Source organism: Pezoporus wallicus, unplaced genomic scaffold (assembly GCF_028554395.1).
Source record: "Pezoporus wallicus isolate ANWC-B61680 ecotype Strahan unplaced genomic scaffold, APGP_CSIRO_Pwel_v1 contig_8047, whole genome shotgun sequence".
Classification (NCBI taxonomy): domain Eukaryota; kingdom Metazoa; phylum Chordata; class Aves; order Psittaciformes; family Psittacidae; genus Pezoporus; species Pezoporus wallicus.
The window spans coordinates 1-24,438 of record NW_026639548.1 but is presented as its reverse complement, the minus strand read 5'-3'; the positions used below and the strand labels follow the sequence as shown (position 1 = coordinate 24,438).

The window sequence follows — 24,438 nt, the reverse complement described above, 5'->3', positions numbered from 1 at the left end:
GAATGACCCCAACAGTCTGCCTTAGGCAATAAGGGACAAGACTACCAGCTTTGACATGCGTATGTAGTGCATATATGTGCACATTAGAAAGCTTGGCAAAATCAGTAACAATCAGGCTGCCGTTTAATTCACTTAAGTTTCAATTGCACAGCACTTGAAACACTTTGTTTTCGGATGCCCATACACCATTGCTGCCCCCGCATCAACTCCAGGTCCCAAACTGGAGGCTTTTGCTCATAAATGATTTTGTAAAAGTGCCTTAACTTTCATCAGGTGTAGAATAAAGCACTGATCATTGCTAATCACGTCATAAAGGTGTTCTGAACGCTAAATACCATTCACAACCCTTCTTGCAGGTAACGGGTGAGCCATGATGCTCCATGCTGTGATGAAATTTGCATACATGTGTATATTTTACTGTCAGGATGCAAACTCCATTTTGAAGAAAGGGCTGGTTTGGTCCTGCCGTTGCCTTTGCTTGAACTAAAACCCTCTAAAGTCTATTTGGGCAAGAAGGAAAATTAAGTTACATTATTTATTACTAGAATACAGAAACCAGATGATGCAAAATCTGCCCATTATTTCATTACATACTGACAAACCTGCATTGTCTGCTTTCTAGAGTGATCTTTACTAAGTCAAGTCTTTGGGCAATCGATCAGGTTTATATATAACACAGGCGTAGATTAAACTGTTACCAGGATCACAAAGCACCTCAGATCCTCAGCTCTGCAGTTAGCCATCCCAGCCTGAATCTTATTCAGCAATACTATAGAAATGAATGAGTCAAACGCTCGGGTTATTTCAGCCTTTACTAGAGGAGAAGCAGTTAATGCTCATCAGTTACATGGCTCAGCAGAGCTGCTTCACAGCCAAGGAATGACTTTGTCCAGCCCCAGTTAATCCACAGCTGCTTTGCTTGTCAGAGGTGCAAGTGCCAGCAGCAGCACAGGCTGGACCCGCCTGGGGAAAAGCCAAGGGGAGGGTGCAGAGGAAGAGACAAGAATGGAAAGGAAACCTCATGTGGGCATAGCAACCGAACTGGAGCCCTTTCCAGAGGTTAAACCAGGCTTTAGCTGTGACTGTTTTCCTGTTTAGGCTGACTGGACTTTGTACATAGAGACCTGCTGCTGTCCCACCACAGCTTAACCTTGCAGCTACAGTCTCATCCATGGGAAGAGCTGGAGACCAAGGCCACTGCCCAGTTATTTAAGAGGGGCAAAAAGACATTTAATAGAAAGTTCACAACTTTTACATGAGGCACCTGCCCATCTCTGCCCATCTGGAAGTCAGGGATCCTGCAGGCATGCTTCAGCCGGTAAAACACAGCAGTGGGTTCGCATTCCAAAGTTATTCTGGTAACCCAGTTACTGACGGTGCTTTTACAGTCCCTTTGCTCCACCAAAATGTAATGGGATATTACTGTGAACATCTCGAATGTGAAAGATACTTCTGTGTTATTTGAATCTTTTTTTACTTTGATTATAACCATGTCAAAAATTAGGTTATTCAATGAATAGCACACATCCCTCATAAAACACAGGTTTTATCCTTACGGGTTTTTTTTGGTCAGATCAGGAAAGATCCTTTTTTCATGCTGTATGGCAATAATGCCAATAAAAGGAAGGAAAAAAAGGAGTCTATCTGAGACGGTAGCTTATAAGCACATGAATAAAAGAAAGAGGAGCAGGCTAGCTTCCATTTTTCTTTCAGATGGAAATATTATGTTTGATCTCATATGTAGAGCATCCCTCTTCCTTTATGAGATGAAATGATGGATTATTGAAGAGACACTGAATCAGCTCGCACTGAATGACTTCATTCTCAGCCTCAGGCAGCCCAAAGAGGTCACATGTGATGCACTGTTACCAAGGTTCAGTAATTGCTGAACATTCAACTAAACCAAATAAAAACTCTCCCAGAATCCTACATAAATCCTTGCTACCAATCCCTTACTTCACTCAAGGTGCTCAAAGCAAGCAACTGATGGTTTTTATCTGGATTCCATGTACCCTACTGGTTTATCATGCTTAAAATAATGACGATGACATCAGTTAGCCTACCTTGGAGTTATGAGAATTTCCAGGAAAATCTGATGAACACTTTGGTGTTACTGAGCACTCACCTACACCTTGTCCTGTCAGGCACGTCTGATGGGAAGCATTCCTTGAAAATTATTTATTTTGCATGGTTTAGTGTGATTAAGGATAATCCTACACCTGTTCTTATACAGAACAGCAAACTACATCACTGCAGTAGTCCCTTGCTACGATTTTAAGAACCGTTAAAAGGATATTTTTACTCTTACTAGAAACAGAACTTTTATGTGGGATTTGTTTAAACTGAGGTATTGGCTGAAGACTTTCAAATTAGCATGAACCTTTCATAATGAAGTCCCAGTCAACCCTTGTTTTTGTAATTACAGCCATTAATACCAACACGACCAGATTAATCTTCATTGCTTTGCTTGACCTAACAATTTCTTAAACATCAATGAGCGCCATAGATGGCAATTTCAAACTGAAAAGTACTTGGGGGTTAGCGGGAGCCAGGTTAAACATGAGCAGGGTGTCCCCTCACTATAAAGGAGCAAACCACATGTTGGGGCTACAGTAGGAAAGTAACCAGCTTATCACAGACATCATCTCCCTCATAATTAATCATCCCTTCTTACCCAAACCTCCTGTCCTGCACACATGTTCCACTGGAGAATGTGAGGCACTGTCGTGCTTGCTGCTACAGACAGCTGATGATACACTGGCATTGATGCACAACCTTTGGGGTTCAGTTCCTATCTGAACGTTGGTGGGAGCCCTCCCCAGTTACACACACAACACTCTGTACCTCCTGCAAATACACAGGTGGAATAAATCTGAGTCAATACAAAGCCTGCTGTGACCTGGGCTCTTGGAGGGAGACCACCAGTTTTCATCACATCTTTGTTACTGACCCACAGTGGAGACGTGCAAGAAGACCATTAATGTGATTACAGGAACTAAGAAGTTCCTCCCAGCCAAAGCAGAAATAACAGGTTGAGTGCCTGTGATCAGAGCTCTTCTGCTCTATAGATGACCAAGTTAAAACAACAGAAAGCACAGCCACACTTGCTTCAATTTCTCTGACGGTTAGGTTTGGGGTGTGCTCAGTGTGTTTTTGAAAGCACTTCACACAGGTTCCATGACTGGCTCAGAATAGGCAAAAGGTCTAAAAGCAGCAACACCACTTTCTATATTTTGGAAAGATTAGTGAAAGGAAAAAACCCAAACATTTAGTGGCAGTCTTAAAACCACACAAATCATATTCAACCCATATTCAGATGTTTTTAAGAGCAACTAAGAGCACTGCTTTATTCTCTGGCCTTGTCAGATAATAAAGCATGAGAATTCAATCAGCAAGAAAGGATAGTACAAAACCCAACAACTCAACAAAACAACTGAAAGCTTTTATTGTGATACCTCAAGTAGATACAATATAGTGAAACAACAAATGATGTACAGTATTGCTAGGACAAAACAGCAACACAGCCATGTCACCTGTAAAAGAAAGCATTGTAAAGAGTTTAAGAAACAATGAGGCACAACTCAACTGCCACTTACGACTCATGCTTTAGGCCTTGAACCATCTGTAACAGTCTTTTAAAACAAACCTCTGAAGCATCTGTTCCTTCTGCAGTAAGTTTTTATACTTACAGTTTTTATACTACTGGTTGGCTTAACATGAGTCTCAATGAAATACAAGGAAGTGTCCAAAAAGTTTAACAATAATTTGACAGCTTCTTCCACTCATCGCCATTACCAAAGAATGGAGATGTCTGAAATTTGGTCTGTGAGACTGTAGGGCACTACTGTTGCAACCTGACTGCTGAGATGAGCGTGCAGAAAAACTCTACAAGCATTACTCAGAGGGAAGCATAAATCCACCGAAAATGAATGCACATAAATCCACACAGCATTCATGAACTCTTGCACTAACTTGATACACCAATAAGAAATATGGATGACCATTTGGTTATGGGAGCAGCGATGACCATGTCAGAACCTCAGAGATTTTAATTCAAAGGAATTTCATAAACTGCATTCCCCATGGGTTGCAAAAGGCTGCAAGCATGCAAGGTGTACCACCCAGACTGGCCATCATACTAGGACCTGCATGTGGGAAATTCAGATGGAATTACCACAAACTTCAATTAATACAGTTTTTCACTGTAGAGCTTACAATGAACAGGGGAAATTCATATTCTGGCCCTTTTCACTGGCAGATAAAATTGGGATTACTAGACCACTAAAAGCACACAGCAAGAGTGGTTAGGTTGATGGGTCAGCAATCCCTTGCCAAATTCTGCAGCTTATTTCACAGCAAGTTTGCAACTTAACAGAATCCTTATAGATGGCAGCATTGCCTTTTAGTCATCAAAAAGGTTCTTACGAGTGACCAGCCAAAGAGTAACTCTAGTGTTTGGAGGCAGACTCAGGCCTGGAACACTGTTGTTACAGCCTTTAGTTTGGACCTCAACAGAGAACGTGTGGTCAGATTGCTAGAATCACATCAAATGATAATTAACTACTTTAGGACAGGCGTGTCTTTAGAGGTTCAGAGGAAAAAACAAAACCAAACCAACTTTCAATACATGTACATTTTTGCTAGCAAATTCCTATGCATCCCAATGAACATTTCTTCTAAGCCAGCTCATAGTCAGTTCATTTGGTCCAAGAAAGAGCCAGCAAGAAACGAAAGGTTCACAAAAGCTTTTTGTTACAGTTTATAAAAAACAAAATACAAAATAAATGTTAAGACCAACAATAAAAATTACCAGTACAAGTAACAAAAGTGCTCAAGTTGGAGGGGAAGTAAACTTGCCCAGAGCAAAACACATACAAACTTTAAATATAATCTTTAATATATTACAAAAATTGGTTAGAGGGAAAATGCTTTAGTAAATTTTTTTTCAAGTAAGTTTATTTTTCTTTCAAATGACTGCTGGAGGGGTTCAGTGACCAGACTGACCCCTTCACATCACCAGCAGCCATTGCTATCTGGATCCTACTTTCACCAAAACCAGTAACAAGAACCCTCTAGATCTTTGTAAGGGAAGAAAATAATCATTGCCACTGCCAAGCAACACAGAAAGAAAATTCACATATTCCCTCAATAGAATGAGTCTCAAGGATTGTTACATGGCAGCATGAAATAGCAATTCTGTACTAGTTCTATTCTTTAGTCCTCCTAAGCATCTACTCTTAAAAGACCAAAAAGAATATTGCTTTGTTTGGTTCTCTTAAAAGCCACAAACATCATACATAGGTCATTAACTCTTTATGCCAGTAGTCTGAAGCTCTATGTGCTAAGCACTTGATGAAGTCCCAACCTTTGGCATCAAAGTTAATTAAGGTTTTGGTGAAAATGTCCAGTTTGAAATATAAACAATGCACTGAAAAAAGAGGTTGAATATCCAAGTAGCATCAGACTGTTACAGACGGCATTAATGTACTAACACGAGACAGCCAAAACCCCAATTCTAGAGAGAATTTTTTTTACATATTTTCTTTAATTTCAACTCTCTACTGAAAAGCAGCCATTACTTTTGTCTTCAGTCCAGTGTACTGCATCAGCAAGTCTGTAGCCAGGAAGTAAGAGAAGCCCAAAGATGCCCAAACTTCAAATAAGCACGCTCACAAGTATCAACATTGCAACTGGACTTTGAAGCCAACACAAACGCTTTGCTTATAGATGTCTTAGTGCCCTCTTTGTTGGCAACATACATTAAAATGGAGGAAAATTCCAGGTCAAAAAGATCAAGAATTCCAGGTCAAAAAGATCAAGAGACGGGCAACACCAAAGCCCATCTTGCATCAATGAGATTGCTTAAAAGGAAACTCGAAGGCTCACGATGTGAACATTAAGTAGTAAGTGCAAGCTACAAAGTCCAGATTGAAAGCAACTGTTATCACCTCAGGTGTTTGCATTGAAACCCAACAGCTTTAACTACTTCTCCAATTCTTACATTTTCAATTCGTAGGTATAGATCACTACAACATCTTGCATGCAGTTTACTCAGCCTGCATCACAGAGAACGCGTATACATGGGCGAACTTTCTTCTCACCCTTCCTCTCCAGAAGGACACTGGAACGCTGGTTTTAAGGATTTATATTGCCCCTACCCATTGGCGTAATTTTTCAGGTATGATGAAATTTCTAAAGTGCAGCAGAGTTCAGAAAGCCTATGAGAGATTCCCAAAAACCTAACAGCAGCAACAGCACCTCTGGCTTATTTTGCAGGTGCCATATTAGAATTGTTATTGAGAGAAAATGATTCTGTATTGCAAGGCTTCCATACTGTTCAGTTAGAGTACTTATGTAGTGTTCAAGGGCTTTTCCCAAACATTTCTTCCTCAATAATGAAAAGGATTAAAATACAAAAACTTTTCAGAGCCTGTTTCATCTGGAAATAAAAGTTAGCAATTTTATGTAGAGCATTTCTTTCATAGTTGCTCAGAATTTGCATGCACAGATACCAACAGTTAACACTGTGCATACACTTTCCAGAAGTTCCTCTCATTAACTCATTCCATTTAAGAAACAGCACAAGAACAAAAGAGAAGGTGAGTTTCATATAATTTATTATAAAAAGGTACTTGGGGATGATTTAGCCAGTAAACCAACAAACCCTTTCCCCACCCCCAAGCTTTAAAAACTATCTGGTTATTTCAGTCTATGAAAAACTGAGTCAAACTTCCCTTCTCTCTCATTACCTCCTTTTCCTACAGGTACTATAGTAATTTTCATGTCATAGGCTCTGGCCATTTCTCACAAAAATAAATATTTTTGTTGCAATGTAGCAGAAGCAGAGTACTTAAACAAGTTTCCTCAATATCAACCTCTTTGTCCAGTGCATTAGGACTATACAGTTACATGGAACCAGCCATAAAACTTTACTGATGCGCAAGTCCCTGTTACTGGCAAAGGTACAGTACCAAAACTTCTTTTTTTCTAATACACCGACTAATTTTTATGCATTTTTTTTCCAAAATAGAAGATGCATTTTTATTTTTTTTTGCCTTTTTAATCTTGCAAGCTATAGTTTTATAAATTTCTTATCCAGCAAACTCCTTAGGGAATATGTTGGTCTTAAATGAACATATTCTGTAGCATTATTGATTTAAAATCCTTCTAAGGTATTTTGTTAAGATACCAAACCTGTAGCATAACCTTTCCTTGAACTTGAGATCTGCTAACTTCAGTCAGTGCAACTGAAATAGTTTTCTTAAGTGAGCACTGTACCTTTAACCAATTCACCTACAAGATGTACATAGGTTGTGGTACACTCAAATTTAAAAAAGAAATCAATAACTACAATACTGCATCCTCTTCACTGCCAAACACATCAGAAATTGCTACATATAAAAAAGCACCCCATCCCATACATTCTTTCAGACTGCTCAGATATAGAACTTCTACAGGACTGGAGTGTACGTGTTTAGGCAAGAAGCATGCACAGCAGAAGGTAGCATTAAAGGCATAGGTCAGAGATAGATGCTAACCAGTAAAATCTGCTTTCAATTAGTGAACTGTTTCTCTAGTTTGAGAGAGTTTAGAAAAAAGTCATCCAAAATGTTCCAAAACAACTGTTCACACAATAATACACTTACAAAAAGAGGGAACTTACACAAGGAGAAAAGGCAAACATGGCCTGAAATAGCCACTTACACTACACTACTCATTTGTGAGGTTTCAGAGTTCAGTGATACTCTCAGGGCCAATCTAGCCAAGCTCTTCCTTTACTTTGCGTTAGTCTTTGTAAAGCATGTTCCACAGAATATTGTCCAAACAGAAGGAAAAAAGTTATGATTCACTCCCAGCCATTGTCTTTTATCATGTGGGCAAGTTCAATGATAAATTTTCCTTCTTTGTATTTCTGACTGCTCTCAAAAGCATGTTCCTGCAAAGGAGAAAAATCAAGACACTAAATTAAGCTGGGGAAATAAAGTATTTTAAACATCAAACTTGCATTAAAAATACAAACCAGGAGATATTCCAGTTAACATCCCATACTGGTTAAAGCGAATCCAGGGCAGGAGGGAAGAAACAAACGATGAAGAGGGTTAAGAAGGAAATAGGAGTAAACTTTTCATAAGCAGAATCAGCAAATCCACTGCACAACAGATCTTATTTTAGAACTTCCCTTTTTTGTCAAGTGAAGGTTAGACTGTGGCATGCTATGTGAATTTCCTTATTCCCAGAAGCAAGGAAAAGAAGGAACGGGAACTTTTCAAAAGCTCTCCTCTATATTCATCAGAGGGAATGCATTAGGACAGCTTCTTTCTGTAAGATCTGAAACTGTACTGAATCAATGAAAATCCTACATACAACACCCAGAAACTAACATTTTCAAACTTGCAACAGCTGCAAGTGTTGCAGGTAACTGTGCAAGCGCACAGATAACTTGTCAAACAACAGAATTAAGTGCACATTCATTGTAAGCAGTGTAAACATGCTCAGTACCATTTACTGTAAAATATTTTTTTGCTATATGAGCCAACTTTTGCAACCCTAAAAATGAAAGACTCACTTTGACAATTTCTTCTACCTGGTTTAGTGTATGTGGTTGGTAATCTTGCAAAAAGATATTAGTATTAGATAACTGTAATAGCACCTATAGCTCATACTTGTTTCGCGATCCAGAATAACATTATCTACTACAGCATTCCAGTAATGTAAGGAAGCAAAACTGTAGTACAGTCTTGATACATACAAAAGCACTGGAGCTAACTCACCTAACTATCAGTATAGGTGCTACTCAAGTATCTGCGCTTCAACATACAAACATTTATTAAAGACTTAAGTATATTGCTTACGTATTTCCATCCAAGAGTGGTTTTACAGTTTTCACAATAGATATCTGCTACAGCATGTAAACCTGTCAGAAGAACTCTCTCCTCTGCTGGACCACAGCCCACGTTTACCCTGAAAAAACCCAGAGAAATTACATATTACATTAACTGGATGAGTGTTTCTTTTCTTCCCTGTAATCCACCTTTTATTTTTCTTTTTATGCTATTTTTTTTGTCTCTGCAGAAAAGTGCCTAACTTATTCAGTGCTGTAGAAGTAACTTCCTGCGTTACACTGAGACGAAGAACAGGAGCTATAAAGGGTTTTGGTTTGAGCTTTTCAAGTGGCTAGTCTAAACAGCCAACTGTGATGCCCACTTACTCTCATCAACAAAGACAGGCTAAATAGTTAACTTTAAAAGAACAGAACACTAAGCAGTAACTGGACACCTCTACAGTTCCAGGCTTTTCTTCAAAACCAATCTGAGACCTTTATAATGGGAGCCTGTACCAGTAAATCAGCACTGGTACAGCTGAATTTAGAACCAACTCCAAAATAGCAGCAAGGAAAAAGCCTCATAAATATTTCTTTGCTACAGATCAGCAGAGTAAGCCACGATGAACAAACAGCAGTATCAAAACAAAACATCCCATGAAGTACTGCATCAAGCTAGTTTTGTAATGACTAAGAGTCTATGCAGAAAACATGAGGCAAGACTAAACCAAGTTTTTAGACAGTGTTACACAAGAGGAAAATGTTGCCATTTTTGCTATTGTATTACCAGATTCTTCCTACTACAATTATACTAGAAGTCCGAAGTCACCATTTAACAACTACATATAAAAAGAATTTCGAGGATCTGCAATCAAATCCTTTGCAGTTACAGCTCCATTATCCCAGTCTAAAATAGACTAAGACACTTAACTGCATTTCTTTCTCCAAAAAGCTGAAACACATTAAACTGCTGAAAAATAAAGACAAAAATGCAATTCTGCATATTAGAAGCTTAAAATAAATCCATTAGCAAATTCAGAGAGCTTTATATCATGGGTAGGACGTGCCTAAAATTGCAAATATTAGGCATGATAAGATCACAGAGACCTTTAGCTCTAGCACATTTACAATATTCAAGGTCATATAAGATGCCCCAAGTTCACTGAAACACTAAACTGTAAGTGTATTTATCACACTGGAAAATTCTTCTTTAGACTTCAGCAGAGTTGTCTAAAGCAAATTTAGTCACACAATGCAATCTGACATCTGGAATATCTCAGAACAAGTCAGTTACCATTACGTACATGGAATGAATTCCATATTAACACCTTCCTCTAAATTTTCAGCTATTAGCAGAATTGCTTAAAATATAAGATAAACTAGTATGTGCAAAGGGATACTTACAAATCAGCTCAGAAGCTCTGCAATAACTATTGCTGGTAAAGCCAATGTTAAAAAGAAGAGGGCAAAGTGCAGCTACATCCACTTGTGAAGCATACAAATAAAACCACACTCTGTAGGCAGCGTACACAACAACATACTTACACAGAATTGAAGAGGTAGGCTCGTCCCTGGCTTCCCTGGAAGGACTGCATAAAAGAAGAAAAATGCACTCGTTAATAAACACAAAAGCCCCCACCAAACAAAAAACAGTTCCAGAGGGTTGTGTTAGTAAGCGTATCCATATAATACAGATATAAACTATTTCAGATGAATGAGTTTATACCAATTCTTTAGAGGAATGCCTGGTCAGCAAAGTTTTCATCCACATCAGATTTTTAGCAACTATTTTGAGTCTCAAAATAAGACACTGATAACGCAAACAAAACATACTTTTTCCCTACCCTTCTGCAAAATACCAATTCTCATTTTCCTAGCCATCCTTTAGGCTAATTAAAATAATCTGCTTTTAACTCAAAAGGAATTATTCCCAAAAGATGATTTATTTCAGTTTTATTGCATCATTTGATGTTAGACCAGGGAAATTCTGCACCAAGCATAAAACCAGCATACGGTATTCGGGAAATGCATCTGATCAGTTTATAAGCTTGGCTTTAATTTAATAAAACAATTATCATCAAATGCACCAACACAGCCATATGCTTTCAAATCTCTCCCATTCCCGATAGATTGTGGACAAAACATGACGGTTAGACCCTCCTGGCTGGATCTAAATCAATGTTTTAGTTCAGAGCAGTAGCGCAGTTTTGAAGTAAAACCCCTGGATCAACCACACGTACTGGGGCTTGGTTTTGCTTGCAGAGCAGTTTCAGTGCCTGTGAACTACATCTCTGCTCCTTCTGTACAGAACTAAACCAGAAGCTCTTCTACTGTGCACTCTACAAATGCTAATGAAGACACAAAGGCCTGAACCTCTGATCAGACAGCCTTGAGCTACAAACATCCTGGCAGAACTTGTGAGCAGACCAGATCCAGCCATAGGTAAAACATTCAAAACATATGTAAGAACATCACTCCTTTTATCTGTTTATATGTTTCTTCTGTATTTAAATTACTTGATAATTTAGACAGAGTCATTATTTCCCATTCAAACAGGATCACACTGAAATGGAGTTTACTTTTTTCCTCTTCCATACTGAATTCCATTTAAAAAGAAATCCCAAAACTGCCTTAAAGTACTTTTTTTCCAGAATTTCCCTAACCTACTTTCAAAAGAAAATTAATTACTCGTGCTGAAGAGAAAGTACAATTGTTTTTAAGAATCCTTGCAGTTCTAGTATTGAAGATCAGAGACCAACTCTTCAGAAACCTACATAGATCAACCTGGAAGGTTTTGTTAGGAAAATCTCACTCTGAGTATTTTTGAATGGTTTTAGTAACATTAGGCTTGAAGTACAGGCAGAAGGACCTTCCTCCAATGGATGCTTCTTGACATGTATTTAGCTACACAATTAAGAAGTCACTTGACACCAAATAGGTACTTTGATAGCCTAATGATCAGCAACACAGTAACTGTTCTATCTTAACTACTTGGAATAGTTTGGAAAAATAAAATTGTAAAAGGTAAATATATATCAAGGAACAGTTTTCATCATCATTAACCAGATTATATACTGCAACAAAGAATGCTAGAAGAAATCCATGACTTTAGACTACTCTAAGTAGCAATGCTGGCACCTGTAGGCATGTAGATGTGGCACTTTGAGACATAGTTTAGTGGTGGACTCAGCAGCACTAGGTTAACAGTTGGACTCAAACATCTTACAGGCCTTTTCAACCTAAATGATTGTATGACTCTATCTATAGCAAAGACAAAAGAAAAGGTACACTTTCCATTAGCTGGAAGTCTTATTTTTCACAAGGCAAGGAAAAAAAGATAGGCTATGCAGTACAGTGAAAGCTAAAACTTCAGGTAGGACTGACCCTGAAAGGGGAGATTCAGTTCAGTACAGTCTGAACTGCTCTGCCAGAAAGTAATCCTTACACCTTCCTTTAAAACAAACAAAAACCCCAGTTCAGCTCTCCTGAGATACTTCAACATGCATCACAAAACTGGCAGAATGGTACAAAACCTAGTATGTAGGTTCTATACAAGCACTGCTCTCTAAATTAGAACCTCACAATCAGTAACGAAGCAGAGAATGCTTATTGCAGATGAAAATAAAGACTATTAATGTATATACTCTCAAAACCTGTCCATTACTGAATGAGTAACCAGCCTGAGTCAATACACAATAATTTAGAGACAACTACAGCTGTGCAACCCCAAAATTTAAGAAAAAAAGCAAACGCTTTAATGATTCTCTTACTCTTTTATAAGCAAACTTAAAACCAGAACTTTATTGTTCCATGCACCCAAAATTAAGAAAAAGAACTTTCAAAGCCACGATGACATTATTTTTTGTTAAGCTACTGTAAAAATTGTTAAAAGTTGCAGTAATTTCTCCTTGCTTTAAATATTCTACGTTCTGAATTAGAATTCACGAATCCTTTTTCAAACTGATCAAGAACTACTGTCTCCTGTTAAATTTATCATGCTAATTTCTACATTTACATGTAACTACACATGCCAATCACATACAAATTAACGTGGAGGGTGTTCTTGTCTGGTTCTACGCAATAACTTGTAAGCTCTGTATATGCCATACTTGAAGTTCCCAGCTAGCTGGGAGGAAAAAAAAGAACCAAAAAAGCCTCCAGAACAAATCAGCAGTCACAAGACCTACTGAGCTATGATATGCAATTATTTCTGCCAAGTTTATGTTTAGTCTTGACTTAACATCACCTAATAAAAGCTCTCCTTTGACCCTGCATTTCTCAAAATTAAGCAGAGGGCAGCAGCAGGATGCCAGAAATAGCAGAAAAAGCAGCTCTTCCCCTCTCTTGTTTCATAAGCTGAAAAACAGTTCTAGCCAAATGAAATACAAAGCACAGGTTGGAAAGTATTGCTTGTTTTCTTTTATCCTGATATATTTTTAAAGATTACTTTTCTTGCACTTCTTGCTTTTTTGCCCTCAATATACTGTACTCTCCTCGTAGGGTTTTCCCCCTCAGAAATGGTCATATTTATTACCTTCAAATTTTCAGGATATCAAGGTAGAGTGGAGGGAGAACCTTCTCCTAGGACAGGGGTACAAACATCCCACTGTGAAAACCTCCTCCACTCCCACCTTCTCTAGCTTCCTGTTAGAGTTTGGCTGATACTATCTTTCTTACCTACATACATGTTGAGAAGCTAAATATCGTATTTACATGCCATAGAACAACTGTTTCTTTGCCCAGCTGCGAAGAGCTAGTTCCTCCATGTTTACATCACTTACAGACAGCTGAAGAGCAACCTGCAGCAACTTGCATTACTGTGTTTGGGAATACAGAACAAGGGTCTAGGCAGTTCAACCACATCATCAGTGTGTCACTAAGCATTTAATACCTGCAATTCACCCATGGGAACTCTTATACACAGGCTGCAGTAAAGATACAAAATTTTAAATTCCTATGGCTTTTTCCTTATGAATTTCTTAACTCCTCAGAGTCTGGCAGTCAGTTTCTTACTCACATGAATAGCTTTGTTCTCCAAAACCTGTATATAGATATACATCTGTCACATATGCATTCTCTTGACCATAGAATATTGATTAACACATGAAGGTTCCACCTAATAACAGGTGTAAGAAAGATTTAATATCAGAGCTTTACTTCCTGATGCATCCCATTACTAGAAATTAAAAGAAGACAACTCATTTCAGCACCCTGCTTGCTAAGCTTGTAGCTTGGTTATAAACAAAGTATTTTGCATAACCAGAAAAAAGGAATACTGAACAAACATTTGTTTTTACCAGCACTAAGTTTCTCACACTGCACTGTGCGATTCAGTTATACTGATATGAATTTTAAGAGACTGTCAGATTAAATGTCTTGCGTGTCAACTCCTCAAAGGAAATGGAGTCTTTTAAATGGCAGTGTCAAGGACTAACAGGCATAACTGTTCAAACCAGTCTCCAGACAAACTGCTTCTCTGAAGAATAAACATCACCTATGCAAATGCAAGCTTTTACTTTGCAAGGTGTGTTCAGCACTTCCAAGATTGTTAGCACTACATATAAATCACACTTAAACCAGAACATTCTATTAAAACTGAGTCTTAAATGTGTCTTACCCAGTAGAGAGCTATTAGAAAATAGTGGCAAGTGTGACCTCCAAATGTCATCGATAATGGCTCACATCAACCAGGACTTTAACATAGAAACTGGGCAATTTATCAGCTCAATATCTGCAGTTATAACAAACTTGCTTTAAGTCTGCTTTTTCACGGTCCACAATTAATATTGCGTTGATGCATGAATTAACTTTTCCCCTAAAAAATCCACATCTTTGTCCATTCATCCACAAGAAGATCTACAAGATCCGTAACTTTTTGTTTTAGTACAGTTTGAAGTATCTAGACTGTCTGATTGCATAAGCAAAACTGTTCAACTGTGCTAAGGTCAACTGCAAGAACAGTTTGGTATTAGGATCTTTTCAAGTCAGATGACAGACCTCTGTCATCAATACATTCTGTAGTAAAGAAACCTTACAAATGTTTCACTCAGACCCTAGTACATACCTGCAAAATTAGATATGATCTATGCTTCTAAACTAAACCCATCATTACCTCTAACACCAGGATTAGCTTTTTACCCAGGAAAAAATGAAGTTATCTGTTAAGCAGAACACGTATTTACTGCCCCATGGCATACCTAAGGGCACGAGTTGGGGGAGAGAAGCTATTAAAAAGCTTATACAATTAATTATTCCCCACAGATGGGATTAGATTGCATGGCTAGAAATCATGCTCCATTAAAAACACCCAGAGAAACTGCCATCTTAGCATATATTAAAAGTACGGCAGGCATTATTATAAGCAAGTCAGAATGGCATTAACAGTATGAGTATGTTATAAGTAGCTTGGAAACTACTCATAACACAGAAAGACAACTTTAAAGACTGGAAATGAGAGAAGTCCATGGCCCATTTTTTTTTGTTTCATTTTCCTGAGTTTCCTTTCACATTCACCCGACTTCACTCTACAGGCTAAGATGGATCAACCTGGATTAGTATTCTGAACAAATATGCAATTCAAACAAATGCTACTGAGTAATTCCAAAGACAGTATTCTTAGGGGCAGTGTTCTAAAGACAATCCAGAAACACAAGCTGCTCCATATGATATTTGACTCAGATCCAGCTCCTTAATACCGTACACAACTACAGGCAATGCTGTTGATCATATTCATCGTGTTAAAAAAAAAGTCAGCATAGATTTTCATTCTGATTTTTCATTACTGGTTTTAGTAAAGCCAGTTATAAAGTTCAATAGGCAGAAACAAAGTTAAAAAAAATCCACCCCAGAAACTGCATGTCTGCAGATTCGGCAAATGATATTTCACAAAAAGGCAACTTTGTCAGGCAGGACAAGCCGAGTTGTACAGCATCTTGAACGTATTTCAGACATGATTATGCCAAAACACGAGTAGAACACTTCCCTTGTGCACTTTCCAGCTCCTTTAAACCTTCCAATCTATTCTTAGCTGTTTTTCAAAGATTGCTTCACTTCCAAAAACTGGATTTATTTTCCCCCAATACAAAAAAAAAAAAAAAAACCCAAACCACAACCCAAGAAACTAGAAGCCTCTTCAGAAAAAAAAAGTATCACCAGAGTGTTTATGAAATGAGGCCCATTCTCAACTTTTTCAGCAGGAAACAAAAATGGCCTTCAAGCATACAACAGTTCCAACTATCCTTCCAAGTACTCCTTATATCATAAGCAAAGGGGGATTACCAAATTGAATCAAGCTAAGGACAGCATATTTACTTAAAGACAATAAATCTTTAAAAAGTTCATCTTGAATTCATCTGTTAAACAGCGGATGACATAACCACAGATTGCTAAGCAAGGCTAAAAATGCTTTGGCATCTATTTAAGCTGAAGACTTTTCCTTCTCATCAATAATATAACAGCAGACATACAGAATGCCTCGGAGAACTAAATTTAATCACCAAGATTGTTCTTTTACACATAAGGTGCAAGGATTTCCCAGTGAAGTCAATGACAGTTATGTGTATATATATATATACCTTTATGCAGAACTTGTTCTTGCAAATATTGACACATCTAGTCTTGTCTGTGACTTCATTTGCCTGTTTCCCCTCTGGTCAGATATGCTTTACAATGAATGAGACAGAAGAAAGTGACAGTATTTATACAAGCATCTGCACAAAGTAATCCAGATTTTCTTCCATCCCGAGCATTAAGGCACAACGTAAGACAATTCAACAGTCTTTCAAGCTGGTCAACCTTGAGTAATAAAGCATTATCCTTTGCAATATATCCACTAGGTTCCAAGATCTCCAATAAGTATTTGTATTTCTTTGTCATTTGTTGGACTGTACCTGAATGCCTAAATTACTCGAACTTCGTGGGCACAAGCCATTTGCAAGTGCTTTGGAACTTTCATTCCTGAAGCAGTATTTGCCTCCTGTAAAATTAACTGCTGTTAATAATCACTGCACATTTTCTACCATTTACAAGCAAATCAGAAGAAAGCTCTTTCAGTTAAGCCTTTCAAAACAGTTACCTCAGAATCACTTAAAGAACAGCACATATATTTTGTACATGACACAAGAGTGGCAACCTCCCCTGGACTTCAAAGTGTGTTATAGAAGTTTCCCCTCAAAACTTAATTATGTCCATTTTTTAAATTGTTGGGATTTTTGGAATTATTATTACCATAAAATGTTTGGTAGCTTTTTATCTGTTATTTGAACATTTTAAATCCAACAAGTGCCTCCTATGGCATCAAATTTTGCCTTATTCTTTATTAAGACCTGTGGCTGCTTGCTGACAGAGGTTACTCCTGTGCCTGCAGTCACAGTAGGATATACATTTGCTTCTTTAAAGAAAGAAGTAAGCTGCACATTCTTCCCCTGTGCTTTTGAGCATAGAATCACAGAATCACAGAATAGTTAGTGTTAGAAAGGACCTTAAGATCATCCAGTTCCAACCCCCCTGCCATAGGCAGGGACACCTCACACTAAACCATCTCACCCAAGGCTCTGTCCAACCTGGCCTTGAACGCTGCCAGGGATGGAGCATTCACAACCTCCCTGGGCAACCCATTCCAGTGTCGTGAAGGCTGGCATACTCCTAATAGCTGGGTTTGGGGTTTTTATCATGTTTAACCTTCACTTCGAAGTCTTGTCCAAAGAAACAGAAAATCCAGCATTTGCAGACTTGTTAACAGTGCAGATCAGTAGCGTTCAAGACACAACACTGCTTCGAAACTGCACTCATTTCAATTAAGTCATCTAGAGCTTGTCAGATTTATTATGCGCCCTTCGAATCTGTGTCTTCTCCAAGAAGACTGGAGTTATAAATTATTATGGCAACTGCTCATATATGTATGCATTCATTCAGCTGTAGAGACTAACGTTTGTCAACATCTACGCTGCTGATTACAGCCTAGTTTGGAACTCCTATGTACTCAATCAGCCTTCTTCCCATTCCTCCCCTTTCCCCAAGTTCCCTCCTTGCTGCAGAAAACACAAGGTTACAGAGTGAAAGCAGCTGGAAGCATACTCTCTATTTACTAACACCCAACTTGATTTGAATACTAGGCAACACGTTGAGTCATTTCAGAGTTGCACAGAAAACTAAAGCTACTAATGATGAACTCATTTGTGCAGGTAATGTTTTTATACCATCTTATTAGTCTGCATTCTTATTTCTAAGCCACTGCCAAGGCTCCTGGTTGCCATTTTCTCACCAGCAAGGACACAAGGGGGGAGTGGAGGATACAGAGCTTTGTGATCAATTCTAAAGAAAGAAAGATCCTGCTGCTCAAACAGAGCAGAAATAAAATGAAAAGGTGATTCGTGTACGCCATCATTCCTGTCAGACAACTGGCATCAACAGTTCTCAAAAACTGAAGAACTGCAACTCTGAAGTATTGTATTCTGGGGAACAGAATCAAAGGGATGATTGACAAATACACAGCACTCTTTGCTTTTCCAAGTGAGACCAACATTTAAGAGAAACACCACTTACTTTGTAGAATAGCTCATCTTTTCATCTTGAACTTTGAAACATTATAGTGTCAAGTATAACGAACGCTTATGCCTCAAAGCACATTAGAAAACTAGTTGTAGCTGCTTTAAATTAAGAGCATACTATGTATTTTGGCTCTTTTTCCCTGACCATACAGTAGAATGGACAATCACTACATACCCAGGAAATGCAGGGTGCGGGTACAATGACACCCAGACAAAGTGGTTACAGCTAGGCAGCTAATATTGTTTGTCTTTATATGCTGAAGATTATCTGGGGGACTACAGTTCTGGAATGAGATTGTACAGTAATCACTTGGAAAAAAGCAAAGCAACCCGTAATCAGGGCTTCTATTAGCTTTTAATTATGCCCTCAACGTAAGGTGGGAGGGGGGAATGAGGTAGGGCAGTCCAATGCTCTGCTCCATCAATAAATCCAAACCAGCCCAGAAACAGCACTGTTCTTCATTAACTTCAGGTTGTACAGAACCAGCCTGCTACACTTCAGGTTATTTTAAGTATTTTTGCAGTGGCTTGGTAGTTACAGTTACTAGGATTCTAGATATTGTTGGTGTAAATGAAAAACTCATTATCCTAAGTTAATTGCACATAATGTGCATTTGTGATAGCACTTTCACAGAAATTCAGAAACAGGATTCATATTAAAGGATTAACTGTACCTTAGAATTGTTTTCAGTTCTGTCTACAGACAACTGTCCAGTATATTTCTTCAATTTTTACTTTCCAGGTCAACCTGTGTTTTCATGTGCAGCAATCAAATCTTATCTCCTCCCACCACTCCCCAGGAAAGCACTACTGATTTTTAATGATCCAAGTGTATCTTATTATTGCTTTGCAGTTGTTTCCATCAGAAGAACTTCTCCACTCTTAGAATATATAGAAGTTAAGCTTAAAGGAGGGTGAGTTTTTTAAAGCTATGCTCCAAATACAATAGATGAAAATGTTCTTTTTATTTCAAAAACACAAAATAAGATACACCTCATGTTTAAGTGTGTATCTAACCACACAGATTGAGACAATAAAGCAAGAAATCTTAAGTTGACAGAACATGGATCAGCTATCAAATAAGCAAATAGTAACCTGAGCGTTCAGAAACTTTTAAGATATCTGAAAAACAATTATGCAATTCAGAAATGAAGCAGAATCCATACCTAACATCCTTCCCAATACCATCAGAAATAACTTAGGAGTAACTATTTCTATTTATTAGATAAATTTAGCTCTCCCTGTTTGCAATTGAGAATTTGATTTTTTTTGTTTGAAATTTATGAAACAAATATGAACATGCAATCTGCTTAAGAACATATTAAAAATATTCTGCTAAAACTCCCAAGATTTTGGAGAGCAACTAGCTCATGTGGTAGCTGTGGCAATTAAGCAGACACGCAAAAAACTTTAGTCCACCAGAAGAAGAGCTTCCTATGAAGTATGTGCTCTTGGATAAAGTTTTCTCAGTGAATTTATACATCTCAAGAGACACAGCTAGCAAAGTTTCTTTCTTTTTGTAGGCATTTATAATCTGAAGCTCAGGAAATATTAGCCCCCCCTGCCAGTTTCTGGCCCAGAACATGTAGGAATAAAGCTATGATTCCTTGCAATTTAGAATCCCATGTTTCAAAAATAACCCTTATACTCAAATTTTGAGATCAACAAGGAAACATATGAAATTCAAATACAAGCAAAACAAAAAAGGGAGGTGTAGAATGGATATTAGGAAAAAATTTCTTCACTAAGATGGTGATCAGGTATTGGAACAGGCTGCCCAGGGAACTGGTGAGATCACCATTCCTGAAAGTGCTTAAAAAACATGTTTTAGTGGTGGACTTGGCAGTCCTGGGGTAGAGGTCAGCCTTGATCTTAAAGGTCTTTTCCAACCTAATTGATTTTGTGAAAACAAGGCCTCCCTTTTTTTTTTCTTCACATCATTTTATACATGTAGCTAGACCATTGCTTCACATTTGATGTCACATAGGCAGTTCCATGCCTCAATGCATGTACTACATTGAGGGAAAGAATTGTTTAGGGGAAGAGACTAAAGGCAGAACAGAAGCAAGCAAGCAGTAAGCAACATGGGCAAGAACTGTCACCAATTTTACTATTTGAATCAAAAAGTTGTCTTGAGACCTAAACAAAGATTAGTAACAAGGAAAAGTGCACAGGGAAGACACATTATTTCCATATAACCTTGTAAGGGATATGCAAACAGATGTACTTTCTCCTCGCCCAAGGAAAACCACAAACCAGGAGTAGCAGCATTCTCAAACCCCATCATCTCTTCAGCACCCAAGAAGTAGCATCACCTTAGTGTTGCTGAACACACAAACAGGCAGGAGCAACAGTTAATGGGTTTGCCATTAAAATTTTATTTCACAAAACAGTAATGTAGAAAGCACCCTCTTAGAAAGAGGTTTAGAAAAGCAACTGAAGTGTTTTCTCCAATACACCATTAAGAGCAAATTCATCAGGAGCTTATCTGAAGCAAAGAATGAACCAGTCTGTCAAGTACTTATCCCAAACTTCAAGCTTCCCTACATATTTCATACATCACAAATCTTGGTTTCTTCCAGGAACAGGTAAGAAGGACAGGCCTAGCCTGTTTCAAGGACCCACCCATCCTCTAAGCTTAAGCTTAGACAGTCCAACTATTCTAAACAGCTCTGCCTAATCATGTTCCTTAGGAACTGGTACACAACAGAAGTAAGTGTGTTTACAGATTCCATAACAGAAATGCAACATCCTGAAACAGCCAGTTTTGTGACCTTCAGTCAGAGTCAAAAATAATCTTTATCTGGCATAACCATAACCAGAGTAATTTCTCTACCCAAAGATCCATCTTTTCTTCTTAGCAGCCTTTTCAGATATGACAGCTCACAAGTAGTACCTACCTGACAGTACACAGAGCTTGTCAGTATGGGGAACACATCAGAACAGCCTTTATGTCAAACTGAAAGTTTCCAGAATATACCCAGACCTCTGTATGCAGCATATATGACCCAAGAGTGAATCAAGGGAAGATACTTTGACGTATGTGTCAATTTGCATCCCTTATCTACTGGGAGCAGCAATACAGCGATAACTATTTTGGTTAACAAATAATTCATGAGGTCTCTAAACAAGCCACTTGCCTTGGAGATCAACTCATCATGATTGGCTAGATGGGCTCTGCAGTGGATACAGCTGTAGGTTCGGTGACAGTTTGGCAGGTAAGCCTGGAACGTTTTTGATTTTGTCATTTTTACCATCTCTGCTGGTGGCTCCTCACTCAGCTCAGGGCTGGCACTTGAAGAATTACAACTTTGCTGAACTCGCTGACAAAAGAAACACTGGAATATGCAAGCAAAAGCCGTTGTTGTTCTGGAGTGTGTGTGGCACTTTCCACACAAATGACAGAAGAGAAACAGTCACAACCTGCAAGTGAAAAGAGCAGAACAATTAGCAGCTTAAAACAAGGCCAGTATAAACTCGTTATTCAACAACTCTAGACATAAAGCAAAGTGTCATCTAGAGCAAATGCCAGGCTGCACTACAGGCCCCTTTTTTCTATGAAGCTGCACAATTCAAGTTCCATTCAATATGGCAACAACCAGTTCTGTTCCACCATGGCTTCTACATCACATTTGTAATGAAGGAGGAGATTCAAACAGTTCACAAAACACAAGCACATTCTATAATCTACCAGAAAGATTCAAGATACCCATGAAGAAAATTACAGCAAAAAGGCAGGGGATTAGAGAAAGCTAATTGTTTTTAAAGTTCAAGTGGTCAGTTCCAATGTTTCCATTCTAAGGAATCTTAGAACACACTTGCCATGCCTGACATTAAACATACAATACATATTTGCACTTTGGCTTTCAGCAAAAGTCTTGCTGTATCACACCTGGCTTTAAGTCAAATACCAAGATGCTGCCGCCCTAGTCAAGGATCCATGTCTCCTCCTCTTTCAAGCTCAGCAGAGTTATGCCTTTAGCCAAAGACCTTTTTGAGTAGTATCCTGATTAAAGCTAATAAGATACTTCCCCATTCTACCAGAATAGTCTTGATGGGTGCTATAAAAATCATGGTCAGTTCTACACAGAGAATAGCCAACTGCATTCTTAATCCTCAGAGAGTGCCTTTAAGAGTTATTACATGCACAGAGAAGGCCAGACCTTCTGGCCAGGCTGGAAAGGCAAGCCTTCAAGAGTCTGCCTGAAAATTACAGAACCTAAATCTTTATAACAGCATCTATTGATTTGTCAAAGGCCATCAGTCACCAGGCTATATGCACCAAGCTAATGAACAACCCAAACATGAACAGTGCACAGTCACTTATGTCACTGGCTATCAGGTGACTGGCAGAGTAGGTCAATAGCACAAATACAGAAATGAGAGCCAATACAGAGTTTACAGTATCTTGATCCAGCTATTAGAACAGGCATGCAAAACATTTATCACAGTTGTAAACTGTACATAGGGCAGCAGTTAACCACTCTTCCAGCAGTAGGATACTTGTAATACAAATAGAGCAGATAATGAAAGCCACATAAATTAAAGATTGTTTATAGGAAGCAGTCACGGTGCTTCAGAAGACAACTTGAGAAAGTAATCTGTACAGCAGACCTAGCACAAGAAACAGCCACAGCAAGATTTTAACACCAAACCCTTTAATCTTAACCTTGACAGCAGCAGAAGAGAGTCAAGAACTACTGGAAGACTTGCCAAAACAAAAATCCTTACATACGAAGTTGCACAGGCAGAGATAAGCTACAAACAAGACAAGCAGCATAACATGCAATGCAAAAAAAATAAAGCAACAATGGGAACACTTTGCCATCCAAAGAATTTATCTACACATCAGAACGACTGGACTTTTGTCAGTCACTAAAAAGCAGAAAAGATTTGATAAGGAATATCATTGTTTGAAATACTAACCCAGTTAGCATGAAGAGCAGAACTTAATTATTAATAGAGCAATTTAAACAAGCACTGTATACCTATTGTCCTAAGATAATTATGGCTACAAAGGGAATAATGATTACAGTGGGGGGGAACCCAACAAACAAAAAAACCCAACCAACCAATCAGCTTGCATTTGTAGAGCAGCTAGATATGAAGCTGTATTTATTAGAGACAACAGATTATAGGAGAAAGACAACCTAAGAAATACAGTCCTGAAAGTTAAACACGAGGCTCCCTCTAAATCCCCTGCTTGAGCTCCTATGTCAAAAGGATACAGATCCTATTTAATGTCACAGAAATGGGAAATAAAAAACAAACCACCCAACTCAACAAACAGGGCTTCAGAATGAAAGGCACCACCATCAAACATATTGTGACTCTGGATTAGACCCTTTCAATCAGTAACTAAAACACAAGTTCAAAGCTTGCAGAAGTTCAGCAAATTGAACATAAGAGGAAAACATTTTTCTTCAAGACATTCCTAGAAGCTCTTTTTAATTCATGCTTGTAAATGCAACCTGGACTTTCTCAGTCTATATACTGAGCTCTTCAACTGCAGGAATAAAGTAATTCCAATGCTCTTTTGAAAAACTGTGTTTGATACTGCTCTCTTCAACAAGAAGGCAGTCTTAAGTGTTTGATACACAGCCCTAGGAGAACTTGTTGCTTTGCGACACTGAAGGCAAGATTCAAAGTTTAAACCATTTCTTAGCTTACTCTAGTAATGGTGAATAAACCCAGTCTGACTTCACCGATAGCTGTGAGCAGCAGCAGGTTCTAGGGCTGCTGTTCAGTACTCCGTGGAAAGCATTATAAAAACCTGAAGCAACTATTCCTTTCCTATTCTTAGAGGACACCACAATCTGTGCTTTGGTCATGCACACGACAGCTAGGTTTTTACTGAAGATGCAAGGTATTCGAAAGAAACTGCAAGTCTAAGTGCATACAGCCTCCTGCCATTTACACACAAAGAGAGCGAGCAGGCTGCTGTCATTTCCGAATCGCTGTCAAGACCCTGTTTCTCGTGGCCGGTCTGTCCCTATTAGCCCAGAACCTCTGCATTCGCCACAGACTCAGAGCTGGAGCCCCTTCACCTGCCCCGCAGGCAGCGGCCCT

At 38.5% G+C, this 24,438-nt stretch overlaps 1 protein-coding gene across 1 annotated transcript; it reads right to left on the bottom strand.

The window, feature by feature from the left end:
- Window positions 1-6,600: 6,600 nt before the first annotated feature.
- LOC130602217 (protein yippee-like 1) lies at window positions 6,601-22,134 on the bottom strand. The gene is made up of 4 exons (XM_057414854.1): window positions 21,510-22,134; window positions 10,367-10,410; window positions 8,853-8,961; window positions 6,601-7,936 (listed from the first exon to the last, which is right to left on the bottom strand). The coding sequence occupies exons 1-4, from the start codon at window positions 21,624-21,626 to the stop codon at window positions 7,847-7,849; spliced, it is 360 nt and encodes a 119-aa protein (XP_057270837.1). The 5' UTR covers window positions 21,627-22,134; the 3' UTR covers window positions 6,601-7,846.
- Between the last annotated feature and the right edge of the window lie 2,304 nt (window positions 22,135-24,438).